General features: G+C 47.5%; 1 protein-coding gene across 3 annotated transcripts in view; it reads right to left on the bottom strand.

Moving 5' to 3' along the window:
• Positions 1 to 24,967, bottom strand: part of SLX4 (SLX4 structure-specific endonuclease subunit) — a 590,413-nt gene that overhangs the window by 377,090 nt on the left and 188,356 nt on the right. For all 3 annotated transcript variants that reach the window (XM_086941400.1, XM_086941399.1, XM_086941398.1), the window contains exon 7: positions 8,796 to 9,109. In XM_086941400.1, the coding sequence (XP_086797526.1) occupies positions 8,796 to 9,109 (314 nt within the window). The remainder of the gene's footprint in view (positions 1 to 8,795; positions 9,110 to 24,967) is intronic.

Here is a 24,967-nt window from a genome sequence, read left to right as displayed (position 1 = left end):
GGGGAGGGCGACAGGGGGAGGGCGACAGGGGGAGGGCGACAGGGGGAGGGCGACAGGGGGAGGGCGACAGGGGGAGGGCGACAGGGGGAGGGCGACAGGGGGAGGGCGACAGGGGGAGGGCGACAGGGGGAGGGCGACAGGGGGAGGGCGACAGGGGGAGGGAGACAGAGGGAGGGAGACAGAGGGAGGGAGTCCGGGGTAGACAGAGGGAGGGAGACAGAGGGAGGGAGACAGATAAGAGGGAGGCAGGCAAGATAGAGGCAGGCAAGATAGAGGCAGGCAAGATAGAGGCAGGCAAGATAGAGGCAGGCAAGATAGAGGCAGGCAAGATAGAGGCAGGCAAGATAGAGGCAGGCAAGATAGAGGCAGGCAAGATAGAGGCAGGCAAGATAGAGGCAGGCAAGATAGAGGCAGGCAAGATAGAGGCAGGCAAGATAGAGGCAGGCAAGATAGAGGCAGGCAAGATAGAGGCAGGCAAGATAGAGGCAGGCAAGATAGAGGCAGGCAAGATAGAGGCAGGCAAGATAGTGACAGGCAAGGGGGAGGGCGACAGGGGGAGGGCGCCAGGGGGAGGGCGCCAGGGGGAGGGCGCCAGGGGGAGGGCGCCAGGGGGAGGGCGACGAGGGCGACAGGGGGAGGGCGACAGGGGGAGGGCGACAGGGGGAGGGCGACAGGGGGAGGGCAACAGGGGGAGGGCGACAGGGGGAGGGCGACAGGGGGAGGGCGACAGGGGGAGGGCGACAGGGGGAGGGCGACAGGGGGAGGGCGACAGGGGGAGGGCGACAGGGGGAGGGCGACAGAGGGTGGGAGACAGAGGGAGGGCGACAGAGGGAGGGCGACAGAGGGAGGGCGACAGAGGGAGGGCGACAGAGGGAGGGCGACAGAGGGAGGGCGACAGAGGGAGGGCGACAGAGGGAGGGCGACAGAGGGAGGGCGACAGAGGGAGGGCGACGAAAGGGAGGGCGACGAAAGGGAGACAGAGTAAAGGGAGCCAGGGACAGAGGGAGGGAGACAGAGGGAGGGACACAGAGGGAGGGAGACAGCGGAAGGGAGACAGAGAGAGGGAGACATAGGGCCACAGACAGGGCGATAGATAGAGGGAGACAGAGGGAGGGAGACAGACAGAGGGAGGAGGGTGACAGAGGGAGGAGGGTGACAGACAGAGGGAGACCATTTTCCCACTTTTATTTCAAACATTTTCCCGGGGGAGAACCCCCCCCCCCCCTCCCTTGAGCGCCCCTTAGGTGGTTCAGGCTCGCTACACTGCCTTACTGTGTCACAGAATTATGCATACCCAAAAAGTGTGTCACCAACATGAAAAGTTTGGAAAGCTGTGCTATATACAGTAGCCTTATTGTATGATGTTTAAAATCCATTTGTCCGTTGTGACCTACCTCCATCCTTGGAGGAAGTTCCTTATTCAGTTTCCTACTGGTGTTATATGTTCGGGGAGCTGTTTGTTTTGTGAAATCTATTCTTGGACTTTTCTTCTCTTTTGATGCCCCCCTAGAGGTGTTAACTGGGTGGGCGTTTGCATTTCGGCGAAAACTTGAAGGCGGGTAGTTGCCCTCCTCTCCGTGCCTGTCCTCATCCGTTTGAGCGACCTCAAAAGGATGGGCCTCATGGCTGGTACTGCCAGTTCTGCTACTGCTGTCCCTGCTGCTGCTGTCCCTGGCCTTGTCCCTTATAACCTTGTTGGAAGGTTTGGTGCAAGGAACTTCGTTGGTTACCTCCCCTACGTCCTTCTTGCGGGTGTACCTCTTCTCATCCCTTTGAACTGCAGCGCTCCCATGGCCTTCACAGTTTCGTTGTCTTTTTTGAGTTAACTTTTCGTCAACTGGTGTCCCAAAAAGTTGTTCTCCATTGCAGGGTGTGTTCAGGATGTTGTTCTGTACCTCAGGCTTGAAGCCTGAAATCCTAAGCCATGTGTGCCATCTCTCTGTCACCCCAATCATCATCTGCCTGCTGGACGTCTCCGTTGGGTCCAAAGCCGAATTTAAACATGTGTTCGCCATGTTTTTCCCTTCCTCTACCAGCTGGGTTGCACTTTGCTGGTAATGATCCGGTAGGTGCTTCAGGAGTTGTCCCACTTCCTCCCAGTACTTGCATGCATGTCTATTGATGAGGGCGTTTGAGTTGGCGATGCGCCATTGAATTGCCGCACTCCGTTCTACTTTCCTCCCCAGGAGGTCCATTCTTCTACTCTCCTTGTCAGGAGGTGGTCCGGTATTTGTGGGCACCATGGCCCTTTTCCTAGCTGTTGCAGTAATTATTGAAACAGCTGGCACTGAACCCTGAATGTATGCAGGGTCCTTAGAGGAGTGTTTGTACTTTTTTTTTGTTCTCGGGGTCACTGATTTCCATACAGCTGGCTCCCTGAAAGCCTTTCTGCCCTGGTCCAGCAAACTAGGGAGCATGGGCAGGAATTGACTCCTTGTTTGTGTAGGTGTAAGGGTCTGCAGCAGAAAAGAAGCCTTGGGCTTCTCCTCCAATTTTATTCCATGTGTCTGTGCAGCATTCTTGACCATATCGTCTGGTGGTGAAAGCCTCAAGGGGTATGTATCTACTACTTCCGGTATTTCGCCGTGAAGGTCATGCCACTCTAAGTCTTGTGCCTCAGAGGACGTTGTGTCCTGGTAGGTAAGCTGTTCCTCCTTGCCTTTCCCTCGAAGTAATACAGGGCCTCTTCCTCCTGTTCTTCGACCGATTCAGGCGTTTTCGGCGGTTCAGGGTCTTCCTAGCCCCTTTCGACCTTGAGCGCGGGCTTCGGCTGGATGGTATACTGGCTCATCTGGTCATTTAAGTCCTTTTTCAGCTGAAGGATGCTCGCCATTTCGGCCTCAAGCCTCCTCTTCTTCCTCTCCATCTCGGCAGCTTGTTCGGCGTCGAGAGTTTGGGCGCTTTCGCTTCGAGGTCGCCTACGTCGTCGAAGCAGTTGTTGACCCTTCTTTTCTCTGCGTCGGGGAGTCCTTTTAGGGGGCTTCCTTCGACAACCTTGATTTTTCAAGGGTCTTCGCTGTCTGGGAGCTTTTTCGGAGGATCCGCTGGGTTGTTTGTCCCTGGGTGCTGTTGCTTGTCGAGTACTTCGACGGCAATGCTCCCTTCAAGCACTTTATTTCACTCTTTCGAGTGTCGGTCAAGTGTTTGGGGGTCGTCGACTCTCTCACCGCCTTCAACGTTTTCTTTTGGACTTCGACAACAGTGTAGTCCTCCGGTCCTTCGGCAATGTTGTCCTTCTCCCCACTGGAGAGGCCCAAGTCTCGGAGCGATGGAGGTGGCCCCTGTCCCTGCATTGTGTAGTTCGCATTTCTCTGCCTCTCTCTTACTCAGAGGGTCTTGGGCGTGAAAGCCGAGCGCGCTTTGCAGCCTTCATTGTTGTGGTCGAGCGGCAGGCAGAGGTTGCAGACTGGATGCTGGTCCTTCTGGATGTATTTGTGGTGGCAATTGGTGCAAAACTTGAACAGAGTTTTGTCCATTCCTGCGCTCAGGGAGCCTCCTGTGTGCGTATTCTCGGGTGAACATCGAGATCTCTTGAGAAATTCTTCTCCTTCGTAGTCCCGGTTACCTGACTCGTAGTCGGGTGTGATGAAAACCTGTGATTTTGTCGATTTTCTTCGATTCCTTTTCCAAAATTCTCTGGAACTCTTCGGTAAAGATCCAGACCCAATGGCGGAAAAAGAATCTGAAGATGGCGACCAAAGGTGGGAGCTTCGGAGGAAGCGCGTCGACGTCACGAATGACACCAAATGGTGGTATGTCGAAGCCCACCTAGGCCATGGGAAAAAAAAAAAGATAAAAAAGACTACAACTCCAGGCCCAACCACTAGATGGCGGAATAATGCACAGCATAGTGAATCCAGAAAGATTAACGCTGCAAAACTCTCTCCTTCCGTACATGAGGCCGTCCTAGTGACCCTCCTGAAACTGGGTAAAAAGACACAATGCTGTGACTCATACCGTCCATTGTCTCTCCTAAACTGCAACAACAAAATACTGGCCAAGCTAACTGGAAACAGGAAAAACCTCCTTCTTCGTAACATGATCAGGCCAAAGCAATCTGGGTTTATCCAGGGCTGCCCCACCACACACAATATTTGCACAGTCTTTTGCCCTAATTCAAGACTACTACCCTGAGCTTGATGCAGTAGCAGTGTCCTGACTGCGTCTTAGGCATCTGAATAATTGTAGCAGGTGTACAGTCTACTCTATTCTTCCGATAATGGGCATACTAGAAACTTTCATGGTTTGGATTCAGCTGCTTTATAACTCCCGTACCACTTGAATATAATTTAATGACAATCTCTCAGACACCCTTGTGATTTTGAGAGGCAAAAGGAAAGGATGCCCTCTTCAATCCTATTTGCCCTGGCCCCGGAACCCCTGGAGGCTTAATTATGTCAACACAGCTCTGAACACACGCTTCATGACAACAATGCATTCGGTATTAATATTGTTATTTGCGGATGACATGAACTTATATTCGCGGAACCCCTGCACAAGCCTTAATGCAATTCCCACAGTATACACCCAATTTGGGATGCTGTCAGGGGTCACCATTAATTTGGGCAAATCCTTACTCTTTCCCCTGACAGAGGAGGTGCAACGCTTCACCCCGGACTTCCCTTTGGAGTGGTCGATTGTGCAGCAACATACCTAGGGGTGTAGCTTAGCCGGAACACAGACATGGTAAGTAGAGACAACTATAGCCCTACGCTCATCAAGATCATAGACCTGGTGTCCCAATGGTTCACTCTCTCTCTGACACTGGCTGGTAGAATGGGCTCATAAAAATGGTGCTGCTGCCCAAACTACTCTAGCTATTCATTAATATCCCATTACGGCTCACTAGATGCCTTTTCCATCACATATGCTCCCAGTTCAACAAACTAACCAGGGCCAACAAGCAGCCTCGAATAGGAAAGGATACACTTACAATGCTATTTAATCGTGGGAAGGGCAGGGTAGCGGTGAGGAGGGGGTGTTTGAAGCTTCGGACCCAGAGCTGTACTACCGCTGCACTCAAGCGCATTTAGTGCATTACTGGTATGTCTCAAGAACGTTCATTGTGCATGCGGTGGTCGAGATGGATACAATAGCACCCACTTCACTAAGAGCACTCATAGGCCGTGGACCACTACAACATTTGCTAATTATGTCCACACTGTACTGTACACTGAGGGCATGGGACTGGGCTGGAGAAACATGCAGGCTTACGTATGCTATACTCCTCTTCCCTCCCACTCCGCCATCATCCACAAACTCAGGCCATGCATGAACCGAAGGCGTTATCCCAGTTGCACATCAAGGGCATGGTGAAATGGGGAGACCTATACTTCAATAGGACGTTCCTGAGTGTGGATGTGTTCATCAATGCCACGAAGCGCAAATCCTTGAATATTTTCATCCATTACATACTAAAGTGTGTGCTGGGTTCATTGGTGACAGAGTTCCCTGCGGAGCCAATGCCCAACAGGGCACTGGACACACTTTTTGCAGCCACCTCAATGACACAATTGATTTCCAAGTAATATAGAGCCGCACTTGACAATGAACAAGATCATTGCACACATATTAAATGGGAGGCAGAAATGGTCCATGAGATACCAGTGAAAATGTGGGCCTTGTGCTGTGCCCAAATTGGCATGATATCCCCGAGCAGCAGGTTCTGAATTATTCACCACAAAATTCTACAACGGGCCTATCACACCGATGTATGCCTCCACAGATAAGGCCTACAAAAGGACGCAAACTGTTAGATATGGCGTATCAGACACTAAATTTCAACATCTGGTGTGTCCTGTACGGCTATGTTTGCCTAGTGAGAGGAGGTTCAGACTACATACTCCACCATGGTTGCTTATGAGGTGCCCAGAGACCTTAGAGTCACTGTGTTGGGGTGGGTGTGGAACACTCCGGTATCCCACTGCTGATACCCAACTTTGGCTCTGTAACAGGAGTGTACACGAGTAGCTTACTTTTGGGGCAAAGGACGATCTACGAAGTACAAGAACTGGATCAAATCATTAATCTACTGCAATGTACAATTCAATCTGTATGCCACAATGCCTGAAGCTGCCACCTCTCCCGTAACCCCCCCCTTTCGTTCAGGTCCAAGGATGATTTGGGCCCAGTCAGTGATATTTGGGGCCATCTCAATACTTTCCTGTTGACCTCTGCTGAATGGTATACTGTGATCTGGAGGCAGGATTCTGCGATGGACTCAAGTACGCTAAGCTACTTGGTTCTGTGCAGTTACATGGGAGAATGCTCATGGCTGACTACATGGCATTAGCTCCTTGCCAAGGGGGACCAATCGAAGATGTGATTTAGCTGGCTCTCACCCATTTTCATGAAAGAGGAGTATGTCAGCCGTTAGCATTTAATGTGCAAGTCCAGTGTCCTTTATTATATGCCTTTTTTGTTCTCCTATTTCTTTCTTTTACTGGTTGTATGTTTCTGACTTCATACTATCCATAACATTTATATTAAAAGTTCAAGCTTTACAAAAAGTAAGTTACATGTTTGAGAAGATTAGCAAAGAGTGTTTCAAGGTTTAAATCCAGGTAGCAGGAATAGGTGAATATATATGACAGGTTCATGCATCTAAGTGATCATGAAACACACTGTCAAGGATTGAGTGCTGTGTAGGTTCTGTAGCTCCTCTACTGTAATTGCACAAATGTCAGATTGCTCCTCTAATTTTTAATTCAAGGTGAAGTGTGAATGGGTCTGCACTTGTTATCCTACAACTGCCGAGGATGGTGCACAGATATGTGACAAGTCTTTTGTTTGCATGCTCATGTGATATCTGAAATGTATATGTGCGTACACTGGTAGAAACACCCTGTGCCTCTTCACATACACACAAGTGTATACACCCACACGAGTGAGCACCTGCATATGTGTTTATTGGTGTATGAGAAGGTGTATAGGGCTTTGTGAAGTGTCACGTCACCTCAATTGATACTTAAATGCATTAGAGGGGTACTTATGTGTGTTCTAAGGTGATGGTTCCCTGGGAGTCATGAACTATTTTTTTTAAAGTTTGTTAAAAGTAGACAGTTCCAAGAGGGGCGGGCTATAAAACCACATCTATCCAACCATATCTAACAAGCATTGGCATAGCCAATAGGTCTTGCGTTTGGGACCTTATAAATGTTCAGCCAGAGCTATTGGCTCTGTCAATGTTTTTAAAATTAGTTGTAGAGCAGCGTGGCAGCTGTGCAGGATGTTGAAAAGTTATCATAAAAAAGTGTTATAAGTATTTTTGTTACGGTATATAAGACAGAACACATGAAGTACAACTAAATTACCTCGTTAAAAAAAGGATGAACATAAAAAATGTAATCTATTCTTTTTTTCCAATGCTGGCAACTTGCAATGCTGGCAGGCGGGGGCAGCTTTAACGTTTGCCCTCTTACCCTTTAATGTCTTCCTTTAGCCAGCCCCTCTCACACAGCACCAGCCAGTGCTAAACAAAGCGAGTCCTGTGCACAAACTAAAACATAATAACTGCATAACCCAGGGATGGGCTTCTCGCCCTTTTTGTGTGGCAGAGAAGTTGTCACTTGTTTACTTTTTTAATCAGCTAATTGGAAGAAGGTTGAAGATTCATCCATTGCTACCAACATATAATCTGTCATTTAAAAGTAGTAATGGATCGAGAGAACTGAGACTCACACTTTAACGCACCCCCTAAATGTCATTGACTAAGATACAGCCCTGCGCCTCCGCTGTGCACCAGCCTTCGTCTTCATCAGAAAAGCATAGCGCCCTTGGAACAATTATTTTCATTGAACAGATGGCAGACAGGCAGGCAGACTAAGGAACAGAGGAGAGGGGGGCATGTAGGCAGGCAGAGAGAGAGATGGACGGATGGATGGGTGGAGTTGATGTATGTATGGATGGAAGGATGGATGGATAAGTGGGTGGGTAGTTTGGATGATTGGCTACCCGGCTCTTATTCACAGGTGTCAGCTTGCCGATCGGGTGCAATCCTCGCTTCAGATCTCCTTTCTCTAGAAAGATTAAAATATTAGTGACACAGCAATTATGAAAAGAGGCGACTCAAAAAGCCTGCGGTGTGCAAGCCCTCCAGGGCAGTGAGTTATGAAAGGCCTATCCTTCTACCAGGAGATAAAACCGATATTGAATCCCGCTCGCTGTTCCTGTGCGCCCTATCTGATGCGGTGTAACTCAAAGCTGCGCGCCTGCAGAGGTGTCACACTCGCGGTGATTCATAAAGCAATTTTAGCAGACGCGGGGGCGGGGGCGAGCGCAAGAGTGGGCAGGCTTCTCTCCTAATACTACTTAAGGAAAAAAGAAGGAAACAGCACTGCAAACTGCAAATACCTCCTCTGCGCTGTTCATGAGAGTTTAAACAAGCATTGGCCGAAAGTGAAAGTGATCGCGTCAAGAGGCGGAGCAAGGCGTGCACGCTTGTGTGCATATTAGCAAGCTGCTGGCCTTTGGTAGCACTTGAAAAATCTGCTTACCAAATGTCTCGCTAGACCAGCGCATGTGCTGGCTCTAGTGAGACCTAAAAACAGCATGTTCACACAACTTCTTTAATTCCACTCTCACGTACAGCCACACAGGGTTTAACTAATACACTATTGTGGATATCCAATATTAAACAATTCTCACATTATTCACACTAAAATCCCTCTCTCCCAACCTAGCATAAGCTATGGAGTAATGTGCACTTAAATGTACTCCAGCTTTTCGCCAGGGGTATGAGGCTATTTACAACTGTGGCTACTATACAATACACAAGCACGCTTGTGATAACTTACCTTTGGAGCAGTCCAAGGTGAAATAGGAGGAGCTAGTTCTTTTGTGTAGAAGAAGTCTAGGGGTGGGGTATCAGTCATTGCACTGCATTTCCAGAGAACTTCCCCTTTGCCGCTAGACAAGTACCGCCATTCCAAGTCCAAATCCTTCATGACCAAGAATCTGCTGACAGGAAGTGCAGGCGTACAAGGTAACTCTGTCTCCTCTGTCAGCAGTGCAGCCACACGATTTTGAATCTGCTTGATCGCCGTCTCAGGGTCTTGGATTAACAGTGGGGGAGGTGGAGCTTCTTTCTTCTTCTTACGGCTCTTCTTTTCTTTAAGCAGTAAACACCAAAATTAAATACAATTACAAAGTACACACTACTATTGTACCCTTCATTTTTTCAATGAGGCGTTGCACATTTGAATAGAAAATGCATGCCCTCCCTCAAATAATAACTCAATAAAAAATAATAATTTAAGCATCCCAGACCTGCCTGTAGCAACAGGACGCTTAATACAGCTCTAGTTTTCCTCTCTATTAAATCCCTTAAAGAAGGACTTTAGAAGGACATCACTCTAAGAAGGTAAGATTGCTTAGGGTTGGTAGAATAGTGCAAGAAGACTATGAGATGCTTCTAAAATGCACACCGTCGTATATAATGGCCAGTAACGGGAACAAATCTGGTTCAAAGAAGAAACCCTATGGAAAACACAAACCAGTGTACCACTGTATACTAATGTAATCATTTTACAACCAGGCTAACTCCATAAATTCAGTTCTCTTTACTCACCTACGAGACGGTACCTACAGAACCTTGAAGATATGGTCATGAATATAGTGTATGCAAGTGATGTATATAATAAAATGTTGACTGGGAGGAACCTTGTATCCTCTTGACAGGCTGACACAGACAAACATCCATCCTAAAGTCCTTAGTTCCTCTGGACTCTTCCATTCACTAGTTGCCTTACCCAGTCAGTCAATATACACAACCGCTAAGTAGGCATGTTCCTCTGAGCAGGAAAGAGGATTCTGTACAAAAGGCACAGGCAAAGTCCTAGACTATTTAAATCAGCACTACGAATAAAGGCAATGTTTGTTATGTGCCTTTTCCACTGTGTTATCTTTGGATGATTTAAGGTAATCTAGGAGAACAGCACAATGAGATAAAGGGATGAGGAAGAAGGCAGCCAGAGCTCCCGCGTCTCTGGTAAATATTAAAAGAAAGCCAGCTGAACTTACATTCCAGATGCTGTTTACTCTTTGGAGCAGGGGCATAAAGACCAGACTGTTATGTGCACAGAAGAACAAGTTACTTACCTTCGGTAACGCTTTTTCTGGTAGATACAATATCTGCTTGTGGATTCCTCACCTTGTGAATATCCCCCTTGCGCCAGCAACATTCGGAAATTCTTTTCGGAGCTTCGCGCCGACGTGGACATGGACGTCATAGAGGCACGGCATCGCTCGCGACTCCGCTGACGTCACCGACGCCTATAATAGGCCCACGCCGGCGTGATGACATCAGTTCCGCCCTTTTTTCCGTGCCTTCGAGGCACACGGACGGACCAATGACAGAAGAAATATACACAGTATACACAGTACAGAAATCAAGGTAACACACACAGTGTGAAGCAAATGCAATAAAACATTTGAAACAAACAACTCCTTGACAACAAAATAATACATTATAGAAACACTGACCTAGAAGAGTGGACAACGGGGAGGCGGGTGGGTCAGTGAGGAATCCACAGGCAGATATTGTATCTACCAGAAAAAGCGTTACCGAAGGTAAGTAACTTGTTCTTCTGATAGATACATCTGCTGTGTGGATTCCTCACCTTGTGAATAGAGTCCCACAGCAGTCCCCACTCCCGGAGCAGGGTGTCCACTCTTCTAGACCAGGAAATCCTGAAGAACAGAGCGAGCAAAATGGCCGTCCCTCCTCACTTCGGAATCCAAGCAGTAATGCTTCGCGAAAGTGTGGAGGGAAGACCAAGTAGCCGCCCTACAAATATCCTCAACAGGAACACCTCTAGCCAAAGCAGAGTTTGACGACTTAGCTCTAGTAGAATGAGCCCTTATACCCTCTGGAGGATCCTTACCAGCCAAAGAGTAGCAGATCTTTATACAGAGGACGATCCATCTCGATAAAGTTCTTTTAAGGACCGCTCTACCTCTCTTGCAGCCAGCAAAACCAATGAAGAGCTGATCATCCAACCGACAGTCTTTAGTTCTGTCCAGGTAAAAAGATACCGCCCTCTTGGGGTCCAGACGGTGTAACCTCTCCTCCTCCTTGGAAGGGTGCGGGGGAGGATAAAAGGTAGGGAGGGTAACAGATTGACCAAGGTGGAAAGGAGTCACCACCTTAGGCAGAAAAGCAGCCCTGGTCCTAAGAACCATTCGATCAGCATGAATGGACAAGAAAGGGGGCTTACAAGTAAGAGCTTGAAGCTCACTTACCCTCCTTGCCGAGGTAATTGCAACGAGGAAAACTGTCTTAAGAGTCAAAAGCCTCATAGGACATTTGTGAAGAGGCTCAAAGGGAGCACCCATCCGAAAGGTCAAAACAAGATTTAAGTCCCACTGAGGCACAATAAAAGGTGTAGGAGGGAACTTATTCGTGAGGCCCTTCAAAAACCTTAAAACCAGAGGATATTTAAAAAGAGGTGGCTGGTCGGGCAAACAGAGAAATGCCGACAGCGCTGAAAGATAACCCTTCACCTTGGCAACAGCAAGCCCCTGTTGCGCCAGAGATAGGCCAAACTGAAGAACATCAGATAAATGGGCACTCAAAGGGTCTACAGATTTCTCCCCACACCAAGAGACAAATTTCGACCACCTATTAGAATAGATGGACTTAGTGGAGTCACGCCTGGCTGATAAGATGACATCCACCACGTCAGGCGGGAGAGAAAAAGAACTCAGGTTGCCCCGTTCAATCTCCAGGCATGAAGGTGTAAGGTCTGGAGGTGGGGGTGTAAAACCTGCCCCTCCATCTGGGAGAGGAGCGGCGGGTGAGAGGAGAGGGGGAGAAGGTTCGAGTACCACACCCTTCTTGGCCAATCCGGGGCAATCAATATGACTTGGGCCCGGTCTTGGCGAATTTTCCTCAGAACGCGAGGAATCAAAGGTATGGGAGGAAACGCGTAAAGGAGTCATCCTTCCCAACTTAACTGAAACGCGTCCCCCAAGGCTCCTTGCATCGGATACTGGAGACTGCAGACTAACGGGCAGTGAGCATTCCCCAGAGTGGCAAAAAGGTCCACCTGAGGAGTTCCCCACGTCCGAAAGACGTGACGAACCACCTCCGGATGAAGCCTCCACTCGTGGTCGGCCGAAAACTGCCGACTGAGACTGTCTGCACGAACGTTCTGAACTCCGGCCAGATGATTTGCCATCCAACAAATCTGATGGTCCTGAACCCAGGACCAGAGACGCAGAGCCTCTCTGCAGAGACACTGCGACCCCACTCCTCCCTGCTTGTTGATGTACCACATCGCGGTCGTGTTGTCCATAAGGACCTGAACCGACCGACCCGGAAGGGAGGAAGGCCTTGAGCGCCAGACGTATCGCCCGCAACTCTAGAAGGTTGATATGAAGCAACCTTTCCTCTGGAGACCAAAGACCCTTGACCTCCAGATCCCCCAGATGAGCACCCCACCCTAGAGTGGATGCATCCGTTATTACCGTGGCCACCGATGGAGGAAGTTGAAAAGGCTTTCCTTGCGACAGATTGCCTTCCACGTTCCACCAAGACAGATCCGCCGCAGCTTCTCTGGAGATCCTCACTGACTCCCTGAGATCTCCGTTGTGCTGATACCACTGCCTGCGGAGGCACCACTGGGGCGCCCTCATGTGCCAGCGTGCATGGTTGACCAATAGAATACAAGAAGCCATCAGACCGAGCAGGCGAAGGACCTTCAGGACTGGAACAACCGCTCCATTGAAGAATAAAGGAATCATTTCCTGTATGTCGCGAATCCTTTGAGGAGGAGGGAATGCACGACATACAGTAGTGTCCAGTACCGCACCTATGAACAGGTTGCGCTGGGAGGGCACCAGGTGAGACTTGGGTACATTTATCGAAAAACCCAACCTGTGCAACAACTGAGTTGTCTCTTGCAGATGATGGAGCACCTTCTCCGGCGACTCCGCCTTGATCAGCCAGTCGTCCAGATACAGGAATATCGGAATCTCCGACCTCCTGAGATGAGCTGCCACCACTGCCATCACCTTGGTGAAGACTCGAGGAGCAGTAGTAAGACCAAACGGAAGGACCGCAAACTGGTAGTGCTGCGACCCAACCGTAAAACGGAGATACTTTCTGTGCGACTTCAAGATGGGAATATGAAAATACGCATCCTGCAAGTCGATCGACACCATCCAGTCCTCTTCCAGCAGCGCTTGAAGAACCTGTGCAAGGGTGAGAATCTTGAACTTTTCCTGTTTCAGGTAAATGTTCAAAATCCTGAGATCCAGAATTGGCCGTAACCTGCCATCCTTCTTCGGGATCAGGAAATAACGGGAGTAGCACCCCTGACCACTTTCTTGCTCCGGAACCACCTCTATCGCACCCTTTCTGAAAAGTGCCAGAACTTCTTCCTGCAGGAGAAGCAGGTGGTCCTTCGAACAATAACCCTGGCAAGGAGGGTAATTTGGGGGAAACTCCCGAAAGGGAAGAGCATACCCATTCCCCACGAGATTGAGAACCCAAAGATCCGATGTTATCAATTACCAATCTCGAAGGAAATGGGTAAGCCGGCCCCCCACTGGGCCCACATGATCCGGATTGGCGGATCTAGGGCTGCTTTGCTGCGTTGGCAGGGGGCTGGGAAGGGGAAGAGGAGGAGGAGGAGGCTTGACGACCTCGAGAACGTCCTCTTTGTCTGCCCCTATAAGACCTGTACAGCATGTTTTGCTGCTGCTGTGGCTGCTGCTGCGTAGATTTGTAGGATCGAAAGGAAGATCTGCTAAAACCTCTAGAACGCCTTCCAAAAGTGCCCCTGGTTTGAAGGCCCAATGACTTGGCTGTTGCTCTGCTGTCCTTAAAACGTTCTAAAGCAGCGTCTGCTTTCTTGCCAAACAAGCCAGAACCATCGAAAGGGAGATCCAACAATGTAGATTGGACATCTGTTGAAAACTCACTAGACTTCAGCCATGCAGCTCTCCTCGTAGCTACAGAAGAGCCCATGATCCTCGCCACAGAGTCCGCCATGTCTAACCCACTCTGAATCACCTGCCTTGCTGCAGCCTGTGTATCAGAGATAACTTCCTGGAAGTCCTTTCTATCCTCCTCAGGTAATTTGGGTACCAACTGTTTAACAGTATCCATAAGGGCGAGAACATAACGACCCATCAGGCAGGTCGCATTTGTGGACTTAAGCGCCATACTAGCAGAGGAGAAAATCTTCTTAGCAGCCTGATCCTGCTTTCTTGACTCCTTTTCTGCCGGTACTTGAGGAAAAGCCCCTGATGATCGTCTGGAACAGGCAGCCTGTACCACCAAACTCTCAGGAAGAGGGTGAGTAGATAAAAACTCTGGGTCATCTGGAGCAGTCCTGTACCTCCTGGCAACAGCTCTAGACACAGCTGGAGTTGACAAAGGTTTCTTCCAAACCTCTAAAATAGGATCTCTTAGGGCATCATTAAAGGGCAGCAGTGGTTCAATCACCGATGAAGGAGAGTGAAGAACCTCCGTGAGTAAATTTGACTTGAACTCAGCAGTAGGTAATGCAATGTTCAACAAATTTGCTGCTTTTTTAATCACAACATGGTAAGGAGCCACATCTTTAGAGGGTTCGTCTGATACTGAAACCAAATCCCACTCAGGGGACAGTTCAAGACCACTGGCCACCGAAAGATCCTCATAAGGATCATCAGGATCCTGTAGCTCACCCTCCTCCAAATACTCCTCACGATAGCTCTCTTCTTCCATCAGTCTCTGGGCTTCACGCCTCGACCTGTGCTTCACCCTCAAAGCCGTCGGATCCACCGTCGACTCCACTGAAGTCGGATCTGGATTCGGCATCAGAGATGATGGAACCGGCGTCGAAGGATTCAGAGTCGACGACTTCGGCGTCGATGGCTTCGGACACGAAGGCCTCGCCGGTGTCGGAAGATGCCAATGCGGCGCCGGAGCCGGCATAAAGGGCATAAAGGGCGCAGGGGCATAGGTTTGGGGGACACCCAGTCCAAATGCCATCGGACCCGTGGGACCAACAGGCACCCCAGAGGGGTACATAGCCCTGGAGTAGATACCATACATCGCATTTAGAAAATGCGACGGATGCTGACCTGGAGCCGGGAAGGCTGGAAACTAACCCTCAGGTGGATCTCGAGGGCGCAGAGTCGATACGACGTCGACCTCCCCTTCAGGCTGGTGCACCGGAGTCTACAGACCATCGGGCAACGGAGCCTCACCCCCTCCAACTGTCTCGTCCTCACCTTCATCCTCCCGATCCGGAGAACGTGCTGGACCCGGGGATGGAACCGCCGTGTGCTTCGGCGAACCAGGTGAATTCGCATGCGACGCACCTCCGGCGTCATGCTCTTCTGAAGCCGAAGACACCACTTCTTTCTCTACCAGCTTCACCTGCGACTTCGGCTTAGAACCCGAATCTTTCTTGGAACGATGTCGAGATTCATGAGATCTTTTCCTATGCTTCTTTTTCGAAGACCTCGAAGCATGGGCCGAGGACAAATCCGAACGCGACCTCGAGCGAGATCTTGACCTCGAGCGCCGAGTCCGCGACCTAGATTTCTTCTTCTCCTTACTTCCTTTAAGCTTTGCAACAATAAGCTTAGCTTCTCTCTCCCGGAGGGCTTTAGGAGTCATCTTCCTGCACGAACTGCAGTCTTCGACGTCGTGGTCGGAGCTAAGACACCACAAACAGCATTCATGTGGGTCCGTAATGGACATAGCCTTTCCGCATTCCCCACAGGCCTTAAAACAAGTCTTCTTCGAAGACATGTCGAATGAGGAGATACAGAAATACTAACAAAGCAAAGTAACAAAGTTACTGAGAAAGCTACGGACGATCCCTAGAAAACTGTTAGCGTTGACGACGCAGAAAAAAGGGAACTGATGTCATCACGCCGGCGTGGGCCTATTATAGGCGTCGGTGACGTCAGCAGAGTCGCGAGCGATGCCGTGCCTCTATGACGTCCATGTCCACGTCGGCGCGAAGCTACGAAAAGAATTTCCGAATGTTGCTGGCGCAAGGGGGATATTCACAAGGTGAGGAATCCACACGTCAGATGTATCTATCAGAATATAGGGAACAAAAAAACTATAGTGGCTAGAATCGTAAGGCATTCCACTATGCAGTTAGCAAGAACAAACTATTTCAAGTCTTAAAGAAAGACGTGTTTTTCGCCAGAGCTTAATATTGCTGACCCTAAAACTGCTGCATGAGTGGTACTGGAGACACAATTGTTTTTTTAAGGCATCCTTAAACATTTACAACAAATACCAATTCATCAAGAATAGATTTCAGACATGTCGTTTGTTTCACAAATTTCAAGTAACCATTTAATGAAAAAACGTTTTTAAAATAATGTCTGCTTCAAAACGATCTTGCAGATGTTGGTTAAGACAAAAATGGTGTACGTCTTAAGACCTCGCACAATCCTACAGAACATGCAATTTTGACTTTAAAAACAGTAGTTGAAACACAATTAATTGTAACATCACTTCAGTTCCGTCCGCTGCGTTTAATGCAAACTAGATCAACTTGATTCAAATCGGTTTGCAGAAAATCCACCCTTGTGCTTGAGTTATTGAATGCAAACAGTGCTTACACCCATAACATTGTTCAGTACCGCACTGGAAGCTTAGTTAGCAATAATTTCCCTGGCAGCATATCCATCATATTTATCTAGTATGCCAAAATGAGTTACAACCTAATTATCGATCAAGGCTCTAAGACCATATTATTGCATTCTTCTGGTATGGTAAAACCCAAAAGTGTGTGTTCATAATGATTTACAGTCAAAGATTTGAATAAATCAGAATTTGGGATGTGAAAAGACATGAAAATAAGCTTTCATCGTACCTTATGACACTCACGATATTGTCATCTCACCGTCACATCTATTTTAGACTTGACTTTGAAAAAGCCTCTCCAAAAACTATTGCAAATTTAAAAATATGTTCTGGGGACCTAGAGGAGCATTTATTCCTTGCAGAAAAACCATTTTCCCTACCTGCATACATCATCGCCTTACCATTCCAGTAAAATATTTTATTCCGCCATGTATCGTTGTAGCACAACATATTTTTTACAAGTGGATAACTGCTGGATGTTGGGAAGTAAGCTGAGTGAGGACTATGGGTCTAATTCAGAACTGAGTGGTTATGGGGAAAGAATCCGATTTGTGGTCAAACAGCATAAATCCGCTGTTGAATGATTCACTGGCAGAGGAGACTATAAAAGCGTAATTATATTTTTCATACATTTGCGGAAAGATTCTACACCGAAGTAAACAAAAAAGGGATGGATGGAAAGCTTGAAATAATCTCAGCCACTGGTAATTACTTGGGCCTCCTCCCAGTCAATCTGTTTTTTTTTTTAACACCATGACAGCACAGTTCAGACTGAGCCATATGCAAATCAGTCTGAACTGCCAGTCAAGGTTCTCCCTGTACATGAACAGAACGGAAGGCACCCTGGCAGCTTGGACAGTACTCAACCCGAGCACTCCTGCACGGTAAGGCCGATTTTTTTTTACAGGCAACAAGATGTGAAACTCCGCGAGTCAATATCAAAGTTCTTGTAATCAATATCAAAGTTCTTGTAAACAGTGACTTAGCGGCGCAAGGGACTTGTGAATAACCCCCAGTGTCAACTCACCAGGTGCAGCCACACGTATGCTACGTGAATATGACAGTTCAGAGCGTTCATGGGTCCCTTTACACAGATTGAAGTTCAAGAGGTAAAACGGGGGACGTTTTTAGCGTCTCAGACATGGGCACTGTTTCAGTCTATGGATCGAATTGCCACTGTTGAAATTATGAACAAATGGGTCAGGTGACAGTGCCCCCCCCCCCCCCCCCTACTAGTTAATAGTGCCGTGAGAATCTGCAAGACTGCAACAATGGCCACTGCAATACAAGAGACAATTTATGGGGCGCGATTGGCCGGGAGAAATTGCATTCCTACTCACGTTAGCTGAAAAAATGTCAAAGTTTCTAAATGGCTCACGGTTCATTCCGTGTGAAAACACTTTTAAGACTGCCATGGCTGTGACTCCAGAGAAGCAGCGAGTAAGTGTGCAGGGCCAACCAACACACTGACATATCACTCCCGCCAAAAGGAGCTCATAATCAAGCTGACATTACGTAAACCCCCTCTACCCACACCACAACGCCATATAAAGATGAAGGATGTTTAAGACGAGTTGGAGGGCGCCTTTGTCCCGTTCTAGGTGAAGTGACGCACGGAACCTACCTGCTAGAGAAAGCACATGAGCTGCTGTCACGGAAATCAACAAATACCTGTCCCGCATCCATTGCATCCGAGACTGTCCAGCACATTACAAGTAATGACACTGCATGGCAGGATCCTGGTTTGCGTTTGACCCTGGAACAGCAATTGATGACCGAGCCCCTCGCCCACAATGAAGCGCCCCATTGTCAGTTTTCCCCGTCACCCAGTGACAACTCTTACAAGTACTTCGGACCCGTGTGGAGGATTGAACAAAGGTCTAGAGATCATAGGACTGGGCATTTTTGCCTGTATTTAATAAGGGCTTCTCTGAAGCTTAAATCTAACTCTAAGGACTGGCCTTTTCCAGCCTCGTATTACTAAAAAAAAAAAAAACAAGGCACGGCCTGCAGCCGTGAATAAGTGACATCGGGGGGCGGGGCAGCTGAAGACTTTGATGTGGCAAATGCTGCTGGCAGGGGGAAGCCTGTGGGGAAATGCAAGCTCGTACACAAAGGAGCTTGTGGTCACGTGATTTCACGTGAACTGTTGATAATCCTCATCATAAAAAGTCAGCTTTGTGGATGGAGGGCAAAAGGTCTCTCTACGAGACCTAAAAAGCAATTAGGACGGCCTGCGGCCGTTAATAAGTGACGGCGGGGAGAGAGGAACAGATGGCTGTGAAGGGAGAAAGGCTGCTGGCAGGGGGAAGGCTCATGCACGAGGAGCTTGTCACATGATTCGCTTCTCGTGAACTGTTGAAAATTCGGATCGTAAAAAGTCAGCTTTGTGGATGGACGGCATTAGGTCTCTCTACGAGACCTAAAAAGGAAGGTGCACTCCAATGAAGTCAATGGAACGAAGAATATTTTGTGAATGTCTCTTCTTTATTCAAATCATTAATTTTCTGCGAACACGGGCACAGCCAACGCGTTTCGTTCCCTTAGTGCAGCGGGAACTTCATCAGGGCTTTGATAGATCCTAAAGGGTACCACGTCCATATTCATTAGGAGTTCCACAATAAGAAAATCCTTTGTATAATCCAAATAACGGGCGGTCGTTAAAAGTGCTTGATTATTTATAAATGTGTGTGATGCTCTGAGTATCAATTTGTAAACTATCATGAGGTTCATAATCAGATCAAGGTAAGTGAAAAGGTAGATAAAAAACCTACATAACGTATAGATCTCGCTTCCGATAAGGCGAGAGCCTAGTAAGAATTGCACAAATGTGGTTCGAGGAACAGTCAATAATATTATTAGTCCAAATATGACCTAATATCGGCGTGAAACAGGAGTGCAGCACCTGTAATAGGGCACCGGCATCGGAAATCACCACGCGAAAGAACTATAGCCTGTGTTACTTACCCAGTAAAGCAAACACAAGGAGATAATGGACAGAGCGCCAAAACTTTTCAGACACTCGTTCCCAGTCACAGATCTGGGTTGAATCCATCATCATTCTTTAGCTCACTTGGTACTCCTCAGTTCATACCCAACTATATGCAAATCAGTCTTGACCCTGTGCCCCATGGGAACAGTACAGCCCGAACTGCCAAGCCAGGTCTTCCCCGAACCGGAAACAAGCATCATGGGACCGGTTTTTGGGTAACACCCTTCATCAGCCAGGCTAGCTTGAATCCAGAGGCAAAGTGAGCAAGGGACCCACGTCTGGTCATACCCTGCGACTGGAATGGCATGGTGAGCAAAAAAATTATGGATTTGGGCCCAGATCTCTGTACTGGGGTGAATGTATGACATTGTACTGCATTCTGTCCATCAATTGTTCTTTTTGCATTTGTCACCCCGAGTGGGACGGGTATGCCCAGACGTGGGTCCCGTGCTCTCCATGCCGCTGGAGTCAAGCTATCCTGGCTGATGAGGGCTGAAAGCCCGAAACTGGTCCTAGGATGCTTGTTTCCAGTCCAGGGAGGACCTGGCCTGGCAGTTCGGGCAGGCCGGTCCCCGTTGGGCGCAGGATCAAGACTGATTTGCATATGGCTGAGACCAAACTGGAAAACGATGGATTTGGGTCCAGATCTCTGCACTGGGGTAAATGTATGACATTGTTCTGCATTCTGTCCATCAATTGTTCTTTTTGCATTACTTACCCAGTAAGCATCTGTTCTTGGCATGTAGAGCTGTAGATTCACATGCTTTGAATACTCCTGCCATCTAGTGTTGGATCCGGATGTTTGCAAGTTGTTTTTCTTCGAAGAAGTCTTTCCATTCACGAGGAAAGGTGACTCCTCCTTTCGGTGATAGTGTGCATGGCATCGACTCCATTGTTAGATTGTTTTCCCGCAAGTGGGTAACAATGGAGTACGTGCGTGTAGAATAGAGATGTCCATGCGTATGTATTTAAATAGGAAGAACTGCAACAACTATAGGTGTACGGGGAGGCGGGTGGGCGCATGTGACTCCACTGCTCTACATGCCAAGAACAGATGCTTACTGGGTAAGTAACATTATCCGTTCAAGGCATGTGTGCTGTAGATACACATGCTTTGCATAGACCATAAAGCAGTATGCTCCCCAAGCGGTGGCTAACTTGTAGGTGATGCAGTTGTCTGAAATGGCTTAAGCACTGCTTGGCCTACATTAGCCTGTTGTCGTGCTAACACATCCACACAATAGTGTTTGGTAAATGTGTGTGGTGTAGACCATGTAGCTCCTTTGCAGATGTCAGCCAGAGGAATGTTGACTAAGAAGACCATAGTAGCCCCTATTTTGCGTGTAGAATGCGGTCTACGGGGTATGGATAAAGTTCTCTTTGCTTTTGTATAGCATGTTTGAATGCATTTAACAATCCATCCATTTAGATATGGGCTTGCCTTGGTGAGGTGAAGCAAATACAACAAACAATTTTTTTGCGAACATCCTTGGTCCTTTCTATGTAATACAATAAGGCTCTTTTAACGTCCAGGGTGTGGAGAGCTCATTCTGCTACTGAATCGGGCTGAGGAAAAAACTCAGGTAACTCAACTGATTGGTTAATATGAAAAGCAGAAATCACTTTGGGAAGGAATTTTGGATCGGTGTGAACAACAACTCTATCTTTGTGGAGTTGAAAGAATGGTTCTTCTAAAGTTAATGCCTGTAACTCATCAACTCTCCTCAATGAAGTAATGGCAATGAGAAAAGCAACTTTCCACAAAAAATACTGTAGTGGGCAATTATGTAAGGGTTCAAAAGGTGGACCCATAAGTCTTGTAAGGACAATGTTAAGATTCCACACTGGTGTGGGTGGAGCTCTTGGTGGTATTATTCTTTTCAAGCCTTCCATGAAAGCTTTGATTACTGGGATTTTGAATAAAGATAACTAGTGTCTGTTTTGCAAATATGCAGCTACCGCTGCAAGGTGTTACAAATAGATGTGTAAGCCAATACAGTTTGCTGTAAGTGCATCAGGTAACAGATAATGTTTTGTAAAAAAAAGTGTCTACAGAATTGATCTTGTTGTTATTACAATAGACAGCAAATCTTTTCCACTTCACTGCATAGCAAGCTCTGGTTGTAGGCTTGCTTGCTTCTTTCAAAATAGTCATACATTTTGGTGGTAGATTTAAATAACCAAACTGACTTCAGGAGACAAATGGCTAGGTTGAGCTCCTTGGGATTTAGATGTCTGATTTCTCCATGGCTCTGAGTGAGGAAACTGGAAGTGAGATGTTGTTTTAACAGGGTGGTGTACCAATGTTGATGAGCCCATGCGGGGGCTACTAGAATCAGTGTGAGGGATGTTTGCCTGAGCTTTCGATACAGTAAAGGAAGTAGTGGGAGAGGTAGAAAAGTGTAGGCAAATATCCCTGACCAGTTCATCCATAGGGCATTGCCTTTGGATAGAGTGTGGGAAACTGGATTTAAAGTTTGGGCATTTTGGGTTGTGTACTGTTGCGAACAGGTCTATTGTGGAAATCCCCATTGTTGGAAGGATGGATGGAGAACTTTGGAATGAGGTTCCCACTCGTGAATTTGCTGCCTCTTTCAGCTGAGGAGGTCGGCAATCTGAATGTTTAGTCCTGAAGGTGTTACGCCAGGAGATAGATCCGGTGATGTATTGCCCAGTTCCACATTTTTTGAGTGAGGCGTGACAGTTGGAAAGAGTGTTTACCTACCTGTTTTTGTACATAGTACATTGCTGTGACGTGGTCTGTGCTGACTAGGACAGCTTTGCCTATGAGGTGATTTTGAAAAGCTTTGAGTACTAGGAACACCGCCAGAAGTTCTAGGTAGTTGATGTGGAGACTTTTGTGATTTTCTCCCCACAGACCCTGGATTGTGTAATCTTGGAGATGGACACCGCAACTGGTGAGAGATGCGTCTGCGGTTAGCACGATCTGTGGAATAGGGTCAATGAAGGGCCGCCCATTTGATAAATGTTGTGGGTTCCACCACTGCAGAAAGCGATGGGTGCAGCTGTCTACCAACACTAGATCAGTTATTTGACCCTGCGACTGATTCCACTGACGTGTTAAGCACTCTTCTAGTAGACGCAAGTAAAGCCTTTCATGGGTACGATTGTGATGCAAGATGCCATCATTCCGAGTAGTTGCATGAAAACTCTGGCTGGTAAGGTCTGGTTGGGTTGAAACTGTAGGATCATAGACTGAATGTTGTGAATTCTGGCTGCATTGGGAGAGGCTAGAGCCTTGAGAGTGTTGATAGTGGCTCCTAGATAAGACAGCATATGGGAAGGACGCAGGTGATCTTTATGTGCATTGACCATGAAGCCAAATTAATGAAGTAGGTCCATTGTAGTCGGAGTGTGTTGCAGACAATTTTGGTAAGTGCTGGTTTTGTTGAGCCATCGTCTAGGTAGGGGGAAGACGTGAATATGTTGTCATTTGAGATGAAATGCTACTCCTGCCAGACATTTGGCAAATACTCTGGGGTGATTTTTTTCCTATCACAAATCTGAGGTATTTGCTATGAGCTGGATGAACTGGAATGTGGAAATCAGCATCTTTTAAGTCCAGACTAGACAGGACGTTGCCTTGCTGTAAAAGTGGAAGTACCTGTTGAAGGGTCACAATGTGAAAGTGCTCTGACAGTGTGTATTGGTTCAACTCTCTCAGATCTAGAATAGGTCTTAATGAGCCGTCCTGTTTGGGGATCAGGAAGTAGAGAGAGTAAACGCCTGAAAATTGGTACTGAAGTGGAACTGGTTCTATGGCTCCTTTTAGTAAGAGAGATTGCACTTCTTGTTCGAGCAATAGCAAATGGTCTGGCGACAACTTGTGAGAGCAAGTTGGAATATTTGGAGGATTGGCGGTAAGCTCCAGGCAATAACCATGTTGGATAATTCAAAGCACCCATTTGTCAGTTGTTATCGATCGCCAAATTGGGAGAAATTATTGAAGTCTTCCCCCGACAGGTGTGGAATATTCTGAGAGAAGCGGTGGGAAGTCACTGTTTATTACGAGAAGGGGAGTTACAGGGTGTGGTGCCCTTAGAGTTGTTTCCTCTATACCCTCCTGTAAAAAAGTCTCTTGCGGAAAAGGGTTGGTTGTTACCCTTGTATGAGGAAGTGTTTTGGTCTGAGGGTGTTGACTTGGACCCTCCCCCGTAAAAGGAGCGCCAAAAGGAGCCCCTGTTTGAAGGAGACTAAAGCTCTCCCATGGATTTTGCTATCTCAGTGGTCTTTTTCATGTATTCAAGCGCTTGATCTACCCCAGGGCCAAAAAGATGTTCTTTGTCAAAATGTTTTTAAAATAAATTTTTGGACTTTGGGCTTAAAACCGGAGATCCTTAACCAAGCATACCTTCTGAGTAGGATGCTAGTGTTGACCTCTCTAGCTGCGGTTTCAGCAGCATCTAGAGCACACCTTATGGAAGAGTTGGAAACTAATTCTCCTTTGGGACCAAGTCTTGGGCTTTAGCTTTAATCTCATCTGGGAGATATTGTATCAATTGCTCCATTTTGGCCCAGTGCGCCCTGTCGTATCAGGCTAGAAGGCCCTGCGTGTTGGAAATAGGCCAGTGATTGGCAGCTTGATAAGCTAGGCGTTTGCCAGAAGTGTCAATGAGTTTTAATTCCTTATCTGGGGAGGAACGTCCCCCGAGGTTTGGGAATTAGCTCGCTTGCCAGCATTAGATACTACTAAGGAGTCAAGTGGTAAATGGCCTTTAATAAATACCGGATCTGTTGGGGAAGGTTTGTATATTTTGTCGACTCTAGGAGTCAGAATTTGTGCAAGTGCATAGTCTTTAAAAATTTTGTCTGCATGCCTCATCATTCCTTTGGGCGCAAGAAGTGTTTGGCTTTACATACAAAGTCAAAATCAAGCTCAGATGAAGAAAGCAAATTTAAAACAGCTGATTCATTATCAGGTTCCTAGAGTGGCCAATGACAAGGCTGTTAAGAAGGATGACAAAGAGATAATGTAAAATATTGTGTGCGCCCAGAAAACACTATAAAAACTCATTCACTCAAATGCACTAGTATCCTCAAAGGAATCTGCTTCCAATATTCATCAAAGGTCAATCTACGGAAAGTATGACCTGCACGCGGGACCAACCCCTATTGCATATTTCCAGGAAAAGGGTACTCGGGAAAGGGAGAATGAGAATGAAAATGAGATGAGCGAAGGCAAAAGGAAGCACTCAGTGGTAAATGGTAATAACCTACCACCTACTGTTCGTCAGACAAGAGCGGAGACCTTACCGAAAGACAAGGCAGGCCCGCTGCCCGAAGAAGAAGCAAAACCAGTCGATGACCTCCCAAACTTATCTATCACTGACTCACATCGCCACATCATT

The sequence above is a fragment of the Lissotriton vulgaris genome, chromosome 10 (genome assembly GCF_964263255.1).
Source record: "Lissotriton vulgaris chromosome 10, aLisVul1.2, whole genome shotgun sequence".
Taxonomy (NCBI): domain Eukaryota; kingdom Metazoa; phylum Chordata; class Amphibia; order Caudata; family Salamandridae; genus Lissotriton; species Lissotriton vulgaris.
This window is presented reverse-complemented; position numbering and strand designations above follow the sequence as displayed.